The sequence below is a fragment of the Mastomys coucha genome, chromosome X (assembly GCF_008632895.1).
Source record: "Mastomys coucha isolate ucsf_1 chromosome X, UCSF_Mcou_1, whole genome shotgun sequence".
Lineage (NCBI taxonomy): Eukaryota > Metazoa > Chordata > Mammalia > Rodentia > Muridae > Mastomys > Mastomys coucha.
This window is the reverse complement of record NC_045030.1, coordinates 129,028,027-129,038,397: the sequence shown is the minus strand read 5'-3', so window position 1 is coordinate 129,038,397 and position 10,371 is coordinate 129,028,027. Positions and strand designations below refer to the sequence as shown.

General features: G+C 38.0%; 1 protein-coding gene and 1 pseudogene across 3 annotated transcripts in view; one reads left to right on the top strand and one right to left on the bottom strand.

The window, feature by feature from the left end:
* The window catches only part of LOC116094584, a 761-nt pseudogene extending 119 nt beyond the window's left edge, over window positions 1-642 (top strand).
* The window catches only part of LOC116094548 (melanoma antigen preferentially expressed in tumors-like), a 16,860-nt gene that overhangs the window by 3,094 nt on the left and 3,395 nt on the right, over window positions 1-10,371 (bottom strand). Inside the window, exons 4-8 of one of the 3 annotated variants that reach the window (XM_031376224.1) lie at window positions 7,708-7,806; window positions 4,464-4,561; window positions 3,630-3,704; window positions 2,122-2,242; window positions 1,184-1,220 (exon numbers count right to left, since the gene is read on the bottom strand). In XM_031376224.1, coding sequence (XP_031232084.1) covers window positions 1,184-1,191 — 8 coding nt within the window. In that variant the 5' untranslated portion in view covers window positions 1,192-1,220; window positions 2,122-2,242; window positions 3,630-3,704; window positions 4,464-4,561; window positions 7,708-7,806. The remainder of the gene's footprint in view (window positions 1-1,183; window positions 1,221-2,121; window positions 2,243-3,629; window positions 3,705-4,463; window positions 4,562-7,707; window positions 7,807-10,371) is intronic. The other 2 variants (XM_031376226.1, XM_031376225.1) reach the window with 2 other exon arrangements.

Sequence of the window (10,371 nt, the reverse complement as noted above, 5' to 3'; positions counted from 1 at the left end):
GGAGTCTAAGCTCTTCCATAAAAGAGCCATGCTGAGAAAATACAAATAAAAAAGACTATTAAGATGCATGAAAAGAGAGACACCAAGCAGAGGATGATGAGAAGACCCCACAGGGAGCAGTCCCTGCCTCTCTGCTGGACAGAGAGGGGCAAAAAGAGCAAAAGTCCTTTCCGACATGATTAAGGAGAAACAAAAACAAAAGGCGGGAAAATGGAAGGTCCCTCTACCCAAAGTTCACGCCCAAGGAGAAACAGAAGTATTGAAAATTATTCAAACAGGGAAAAGAAAAAAGAAGGCATGGAAGAGGATGGTCACTAAAGTCTGCTTGGTTGGTGATGGCTTTACAAGAAAACCACCTAAATATGAAAGGTTCATTAGGTCAATGGGTCTACATTTCAAAAAAGCCCATGTCACACACCCTGAGCTGAAAGCCACTTTTGCCTGCCTATACTTGATGTGAAAAAGAACTCATCATCCCCATTATATACAACCCTGGGTGTGATCACCAAAGGCACAGTTATTGAAGTGAATGTGAGCGAGTTGGGCCTCGTGACACAAGGAAGCAAGGTGACTTGGGGAAAGTATCCCCAAGTTATCAATGATCCTGAAAACAGGTGCATAAATGCAGTCTTGCTGGTTTGACCCTGACTTCATACAAGTCATTCCACTCACTACCAAACACTCTCCATGGTCAGGAATATACCATTGCTATGATCTTTCTGAACCACCAACCAGCCTTATGCCATGTTCAGTCACCAAGAAGTATTTGTTAAATTAAAAAAAAAAAACAAATGGAGAAAAGGAGCAATGGAGAAAATATATTAATTGTACAATAAATTTGTGATGAAAATGGATAGCTACTTCTAGAAACCTCTACTGTATGCATAGATTAGAAACTGATTTTTCTGAATGTACAAAGGTTTGCATGTATATACACAAACATGTGTGTGTATGTATGTATGCATGTAAGACTACTATTAGAAATCAACAGTTAGTAGAAGACAGTGTCAGTTACCTATCTACCTGGCACCCAGTATGTCCTCAAGAAAGATACAAGGCATTAAGAATGGAATTGTAAATATACATGATATTGACATAATCATTATCTTGGAAAGAGGGAGTAACAAAACATCAAAATGTCAGTTATCAAAGAGAAAAAGATTGAAATTTCAGCAAGTCTTACTCCATCATGACACACTTTGGATAGCGATGAGTCAAAACTGCAAGAGATAAAAATAAAGAGATATAATTAGGGACTTCAATTTGACATAAAACTAGAGAAAGATTGTGTTCAAAACAGCTTAAAAAAAGAAAACTACGTCCCAATACTAAAAGAAGCAGCTAACATTTAGAGAAGGGACTCAATTAAAAAGTCCAATTAAAATCATTAATGCTGTCTCCCATATTTCTTTTTTTTTTAAGATTTATTTATTTATTTTATGTGAGTACACTGTTGCTGTTTTCAGATACACCAGAAGAGGGCATCAGATCTCATTAGGGATGGCTGTGAGCCACCATGTGGTTGCTGGGAATTGAACTCAGGATCTCTGGAAGAGCAGTCAGTGCTCTTAACCGCTGAGCCATTTCTCCAGGCCCTTTCTCCCATATTTCAAAACCAAAAAGTAGTCAAACTGAAAACATACTAGTGAGTCCTCTTGGCTCTGGAAAGAATGCAAAGCTGAGAATTGAGGGTAAAACAAGCATAGTAGTATATGATAAATAAGTCCAAGACAGCTGTGAAATAACACAGTGACTCCCATTGAGACATGTGGTTAATACAAGCTGACAACTAAATGAATGGCATTAAGTGATGGATATGAATGATCGGAAACTTCATTGGGGAAAGATGCAAGCAGAGCTGGGAGGAGAAAGCATGGCTAAGTACTTTGGTAATGATAAGAAAAGACACAAAAGCAGGAAATAAGACTCTTGGAATATATAAGAAATGAAATCAGAGTATTCATAACCTTTCTCTCTACCACAAAAAAATGGGTAAGTGCCAGAACATAGAATGATAAAAAAAAATGTATAAAACAATGCAATTTCATCCAAATGAGCAAAATTCCAAGCAAAACTATTAAAATTCATCCGAAAATAAACATTCTGTTTCTTGTCACATACCTAGTGTAGGGAACTTTACTATCAGCTCGTACACACTCAGACACTGTCCTTGGATAGAATAACTTGCCACTCAGACACCGTTCTTGTATAGAATAACTTGCTGATTGAGATAAATATTACCCTGGTCAAAGGCAAAGAAGAATTACATTAACTTGAGACTTCTTAGAATTGCAATCCCAAAAGACACAACATTCAAGCAATCCTGAAAAACATGTTTCAAGGTTCTAAAAACTGGGCTCTTTTTACAGCTTATGAAGCAAGAGAGTTTGTGTCCTCTGTCAACAGCTGTGGTTCTCTTGTCTGAAGTAAAAGTCAAACTTGCTTGTAAGAAAGGGGTTGGGAAGTCTCATGAAGCAAGGGAGATAACATCACAAATTGTTACAAACACTAGTGAAATTTGTTTCAAAAGTTGAATTTCATTTTAGTACCCAAGGTCAGCCTGTTCTGTGAATATTCAAATGTTGGGTATTCAAATATTCAAACAGAATTGTTCAAAATATTAGTTGTAGGTGTGCCTGAAGTCCCATTTAACAAGGCTCAAGATCCCATTTTAAGGGTGGCAAGGCAATACTGCTATTGTGATTTTATTTTTCCCCAACAAGCTCAGTATCAAAAATATGTCTGTTCTCCCTGAGTAGATAAATCTAGTTCAATTGCAAAATACCTGCAAACAATTTACAGAATTAAACAACTTGATGGCAAAGTTCTCACATGAATGAATATGCATGAAGAGATAAGTTCAGAGGAAGGCACACGAGAAAGGACTTATTCCAGACCAATCATCCCCCAAATTCTAGAAAACCTTTGAATTTACAACATCATGTTACTTCTGGAAGAATAGAAAACTGGAACTGGAGAGATGGTTCAGCAGTTAAGTAAGAGAACTGACTTCTCTTTCAGAGCCAGGTTTGATTCCCAGCATCCACACAGTAGCTGGCAACCATCTGTATCTTGAGTTTTAGGGGATTCAACACCCTTTCTGACCTCTATGGGCACTACATATGCACAGGTGCACAGGTGCACAGGCACACAGGCATACATGCAGTCAAAAGACTCAGACACAAAAAGTGAAATAAAAAACTTAAAAGAATAGACAACACAATGGAATATCCTAGAAATAAAAGTCAATACCAATGGAAATAAATGCATAATAAACAAAGGTGGCATGCAAAAGCACTGGAAAAAAGGGGAGGATGATATATGTAGGATAAAATTTAAAGTAGATCCATAAAATGTGCCATCTACATTACATAACATAGGTTAAAGATCTAAGCAAACAGTAAAACCAAGGGCTAGAGAGATGGTTCAGAGATGGTAAGAGGACTGAGTTCAGTTCCTAGCACCCACATGCTCCCAACCACCTATATAACTCCAGTTCCAGGGATTCCAATGTCTCCCTTCCGGCCTCCAAGGGCACCAGACAAACACATGTTGCACGCACATACACATTCAGGAAAAACATCCATAAACATAAAACGGAAGTAATTTTAAAAGAAGTTAAATCTCACAGCTTCTTGAAGAAAGTATGCCAGCTGTTTATTAATCTCACCGTAGCCAAGGGCTTTCTAAATATCACTCAAGTTCTAGACACAATGAGAGAAAGCAATAAGCAATTTGGTCACATTAACATGAAATCACTCCAAAATATAAAAAAATTACAATTAAATCAAAAGGCAACAGAAAAATTTCAAAGACCAGTACATATCTCAAATCATTGGATGCTGTACTAATTATCTAAAACTGAAAAGTAATGGACCAGAAAAACTGGTATAAAAATCTGGAAAAGATGTGAATTATTAATTAACACAATAATGTAAAATCACAATCTACAAACAATAAATGCCAAATTTTAATGACAATTAGGTACATGTATATAAAAACATGTGCATATCATTTAATTCATGTCGTCTATAGACGAAACTTTAAAAGTAAGGCACATATTCTGTGAATGGAGCTATGAGAAAACAGTAATTCTCATACATTCCTAGTGTAAGTAAAGACTAGTAAAATGTTTCTAGGAAAAAATTTGAACTGCTTAACAAAACTATATATGATCTTAAATTTGACCCAATGGTTCTACCGCTGGACATATCCTATGGAGATCTGGTTCCATACAAAAATATTCATGTATAAAGATACTCACAGAAACATTACTTATAATTTCAAAATATTAAAAACATACATAGGTGAATATTTAAGTAAAAATGTAGTATAGTCATACAAATGTTTTAGATTCGAATATGAAAAAGAATAAAGAAAAGCTGTATCAAATGGCAGGGTGTCATTCTTATAAATGTTGTTAAACAAAAAATTGAAAGTAAGAAGGACAAATTTCATGTTACCTTTAACATAGAGGACAATATAACAAAGTGCATAACTTTTCCTTTTTGCAAAATAAGTACAGGAGAGATAGTCTCGAAACTGAAAGAACTGGTTATTCCTACAGGGGGAGAACAGGAAGAAAATGGGAAGTAAGAACAGTGTGGAAGGGGGTGGGAAGGAATGGTACTTCTTCAAATACAGTCTTGGATAATTCAAGTTTTTTTTTTTTTGAATAATAGTAATGTTCACGTAGCCAAAGCACCCCTTTGTATCTTTAGTCCCGTGAACAGATTCTCCCCACCACTGACAGAAAATATCCTGAAAAACCTGTCTGTAGTAAATATGTACAGGATGTCTCCTTGCCTTTATTCCTTAAGTAACACGACACAGTAATTTACATAGCATTTACACTGAACTAAAAGCTGTACATAATCTATAGATGAATTAATGTATAATGAATAATACAGTACATATGCCAACACTATACATATGACACAATGATCATGAACTTCTACAGAATTTTAGTGAAAACTCACTGATGGGTTCCTGAAACCAGTACACTGTTGATAGCAAGGAAAAAATAAAACAATTAAAAATATGGAAGTGACTGAATAATGAACAAATGAAGCTAATGATACTTTTGGGGGTTGTTCATGCATGCGTATGAATATGTATGTGTATGCATGTGGAAGACAGACACTGACGTAATTTGTGTTCCTCCACCTCATCCCTCCTTGTCTTTGGATATAAGATTTTTTTACTCAGACTGGAGCTCAGGGATTTAGCTTTGATGGCTGACCAATGAATACTGGGATTGTGCTTGTCTCTGTTTTCTTTTTTTTCTCCCAGCACATGGATTACAAATGTTCACAGCCATGCCTGAATTCTACATTCTTGTTAGAGATACAAACATAGGTCCCCTCATGCTTGTGTGGCAAGCACTTCACCAAGGGAGCCACTTCCCACTCCCTAAACTATATATCAGATTAATGCAACTACAGTGGAGGAATGGCTAAGCAAATGGTTTGTGAAGAAAAGTTGGAAAGCAGTGAATTAACTCCATTCTTCAAAATAAAGACTGAGAGAATTGTATACAAGTATCTGTCAATAAATCATTATAACAAGGATTTTGTTTAGTAATTTTGAAACTACTCTCTGAATATACTGACTAGGAATGAAAAAAATATATGTTACAGATGATGTAAAGTACATTAGAAAAAAGTAGCTAATAGATAAGGCTAGAATAGATTGGAATCGCTTGTATTTGAGTCCTAAATTTTAGTAGGATCAGCAGAAGTGATACCACATTAATAATAAAGATACACACAACATTAGTTTCTATCTATAATTCTGGGGGGAGGACAAACCTCTTTGAGAAAGTGGTCCTACTCTAAGACCATGGTATGAAAATGTATAAGATGGACTTGAAAAATTTATAGTGCCAGAAAATGAGTGCAAGGAAGAGATATGCATATAAAGGCAACCCCAATGGCTAGGACTAAAACAGTTTAAGGAACAAAATTTTATTTTAATCTGATTATAATATAAGGTATATTAATTACTTGTAATCATATATTAATATAAATAAAACTGAAAAAATAAATGAGGAGTGAAGAAAAAAAGACAGCTCCTCCTTCATAGAAATTCTAGCCAATATATATAATAAGAATGAGGAAACCCGGGGCTGGTGAGATGGCTCAGTGGGTAAGAGCACTAACTGCTCTTCCGAAGGTCCTGAGTTCAAATCCCAGCAACCACATGGTGGCTCACAACCACCCATAATGAAATCTGATGCCCTCTTCTGTGTACGCATTTATAGTAATAAATAAATCTTTAAAAAAAAGAATGAGGAAAACCGAAGATCACCATTAGGCAATATGTTTCAAGCTAGTCTCTAGGAATGTTCTTCTCTGTGTAGCCCAGGCTGTCCTGGAACTCACTCTGTAGACCAGGCTGGCCTCAAACTCAGAAATCCACCTGCCTCTGCCTCTCAAGAGCTGGGATTAAAGATGTGTGCCACCACTGCCCGGCAATAATTTATATCTTAAACTGTTCCCTTCACCCTGGTTTTAAGGAGGTACAAGCAGCACTGCACTGGAGCAACATAAATGTTACAATTTCATGACGGGACTGAGGGAAACATCACTGGGAAGGCAACATATGCATACCAAAAAATAGGAATGCTTTGACAGTAAGAGGGAAAATGAAGTGACCTTCTGCTGAACAATGAGTTGACTATTTTTCTGTTCTTCACGTGGAAAGAGCCTCCCTAGCTAAAGTAGCCTCTTTCCTATTGTGTGGACAGCAACACACTGCCTGCTTCGGACTTAGTGACAGATATCAATTTTCCACAAGTCCACAGTATTATTCAAGCAGGCAAATCCTCTTTGCACTAACAAGGTTGTTCCACTGCCTTGTTAGTAACTAAGGTGACCCTCACAACAATGGCTCGCTTTCTCTCGTCCATGGTGACACCATGTGCTTCTTCTTACCAGAAGACTTCAACATCAGCTCCCTGTCAGAACTGGTGAAGAAAAAAGTTCATCCAAAAACTAAAACAGATGAGCCCCAGTAAAGAGACTGAAATTTCTACTTTATTGTATTCTGTATATGTCTGTTTTGCCTGCATATGTGACTATGCACCACACATGTATCTGAGTACCTGTGGAGGTCAGCAGGAGGTGTAAGAATCCCTGGAACTAGAAGAACTGACAGTTCTAAGCCACCATGTAGACACTGGAACCAAACCTAGGACCTCTAGAAGGGTATCTTTTAATCTATAAGCCATTACTTATCCAGAGTCTGGGATTTCTATGGGAAGGGCATGCCTACTATTTGCACAAAACCTTAAACTAAATTGGTAACTCGGCTGACACTGACTCCCCATGTGTAACACATGATCATGAGGAAACAATCTGAACTTGTTATTTTCCTCCTACTGTTTCATAGGTTTGTCCATCCAGGTGAAATTTTGAGAAAGGCCAATTATTCAAGGCCCAGGTACTATGGTGAATCAGAAGGACTAGAGAGAGGCTGCCAGACTGGCTTTGTGGGAGACAACTGTAGAAGGCAGTGATGAGGTTTGGGGAATGACAGTCAAGGACACACTGAAAGCAATGCAGACAGCAGACCCTCAGGAGCCACAGCTCAGAGGCCATACCACCAGTGTGTTAATGAGTAAAGCCCACCACCAGGTAATAACCGAGGACTCAGATAATCTCATGCTTGAGGTCACAGAGCAGCTCTACATCTAGGGCCACTTACCTTGTGTATAGGTTAATATTGCTGAAACTGAGAATCCCAAGTTACAGACCCACGAAGGCCTTAGGTTGCACCAGCCTCCTTCCTCTCGCAGAAGCTATACTGTTGGGTGAGAAATGAGTGCAGTGAGACCAAAATTCCAACACAAATCTCCCTGCTCTGTTTCCTTCCCCTAGTCTTAAAAGACACTTGTAACATATACCCTGACATGAACATTAGCACACTCAATACTTTATAAACTAGCGAGTCTCACTATGAGGAGAACCCTCAAAAATATAAAAGCAATGTGTGGGATGAAAATAAGGAAGCTCCTTAAAGACAGCTACATTAGCCAACTGAAGTTTAACTGGTAGGGCCTCTGTCCCCAGCCTAAAAATTGCTAATAGTGAGATAATCCAAAGTCTGAGCTGATGAGATAGCAAAGCTAAAATAAAAAATATTGCCATCACAAAGAACCAAGGTTTGGTTCACAGAACCTTGTTGGAAGCTCAGAACAATCTGTAACTCTAGTCCTGACCTTCATAGGCTCCAGGACACATGTGTTTCCTATAAGTTCATGCAAGAAGACATGCACTAAAAGTAAACAATTTTTTTAAAAAAAAAAATCCAATTTTAGTTCTCCACCAAGTCAGGCTGGCAATCTCCAATACTAAAAATAAGCATCTCCAAAACTTGGGCACTTTAAAAAGTTTTGGTTTTGCCCATTGTGTTTTATTCTTTTCTTTCTGCTATGTTTTTGTATCATTTAAACTTTACAATATTTTAAACTTTCTAGTTTTTATTCCTGTCCTTATATTTTTCTAGTTTTGTTCACACATTTGCTCCAAATAATGCACTCCTATCATGTTCTCTGTCCCTCTTTACCATTCTCTTCTGTCATGATTTGAATATGCTTGGCCCAGGGACTGTCACTATTAGAAGGTGTGGCCCTGTTGGAATAGATATGTCACTGTGGGTGTGGGCTATAAGACCCTGATCTTAGCTGCCTGGAAGTCAGTCTTCCACTAGCAGCCTTCAGATGAAGATGTAGAACTCTCAGCTCTGCCTGCACCATGCCTGCCTGGATGCTGCCATGCTCCCACCTTGATGATAATGGACTGAACTTCTGAACCTGTAAGCCAGCCCCAATTAAGTGTTGTCCTTATAAGAGTTGCCTTGCTCATGGTGTCTGTTCACAGCAGTAAGACCCTAACTAAGACATCTTCCTAACATGGTTCCACCTTTTCTTCTCTGCTTTCCTTTCTTTTATTCAGCATTGCTTCTTTGTAGGTGCCTCCACCAACCCAATTGACTTCATTCATTTACTATTTCCACTTTGACCCACATTCAGTTTTAACTTTACGGTTCACTGCACACTATTTTTGTAATTCCTGCCCTATTCTCATTTGAGCTGTGGTAGTTGGATTTATCAACTTCATGTCTCTTAAAGACATGGCTTGTATTGGTGTTACAGCTGTTAGAGTGCTTATTTCTGTCCTTTCTGAACAGTACTGAAGATTTAGCCTGCAAGAGCAGGCTGCTCATTAACATCTCCAAATAAAACTAGAAGAAAGACCAATAGCAAGTGATGTAGAAATGAGAGCACAGAAATACAAGTAATATGAAAAACAGGGGAAATGATCATAACCCCTCAAATGTAGATGCTGAAACTAAAGACAGCGAAGTGGTTGGAAGGCTGCACTGAGAATTCAGACTCTGCACAAAATAAGATTCAGTGGTTTTAAAGAAGATACAAAGTAGCAGGTGAAGGAAGGAATGTTGCTAAGGGTATGGAGATGCAAACCAGAAAATACATGAGAACATCAGCAAGAAACTATGAGTTTGAAAAGAAAGAATAAAAAATATTAGAACTAAAAAAAAAAAATAAACAAAAAGCAGTGTAGAAAGGTTCACCAGAAAATTATATTACTTACCCTAGTGAAGATTAGGACTAGAAGAAAGATCCAAGGGAATTCTACATTTAAACGTAAATATCACAAAAAGAAATAAATAATAAAGTGAAACTCTGAGAAGACCTAGCTCAGGTTAGGTCTTTCTCACAGCATGCTCACAGCCCACAATAAAATTATTATGATCAACTTGGTTTCCTATCAGTGACAACAGGAGGTTCATGATACAGAAATCAATAAAGGTGATACAACCTACAGACACATTTAGAGGAGATATCATGGGAAAAATATATATATATATACATATATATATATGCACTTTCTAAAATAGGAAGGGCATACAGAAAAGGCCTTGAGAAAAGCTAGCGATCTGTTTGTGACAGCAATCCTTAAGAGCCCCAGTGCACACCTCAACATAAAATGGTTCTACATAACAAACCTGTAGAGCACATTATACTAAACTGTGGAACCAGAAAGCATTTCATAGAGGATCACAAGATCTGCAACCAGTCCCACAACACCCAGAGGAAGCTCCACTCCCAGACACTCTGAAACACCCAGGATCAGAGAGTAGACCTTGGGTGCAAGCTCTGCAGCCAGTCCCACAACACCAAGAGGAAGCTCCAATCCCAGGTGCTCTGACACACCCAGGACCAGAGGTGAACAGGAACCAACATCTGTCCCAATACTGGGAGTAACTGGGACCAGCGGGACCAGGCACACAGGAAGTCTGCCAGCAGAGTGGCTCGGGTTCCTTCCGGTCTGTCTGGGTTAGTGT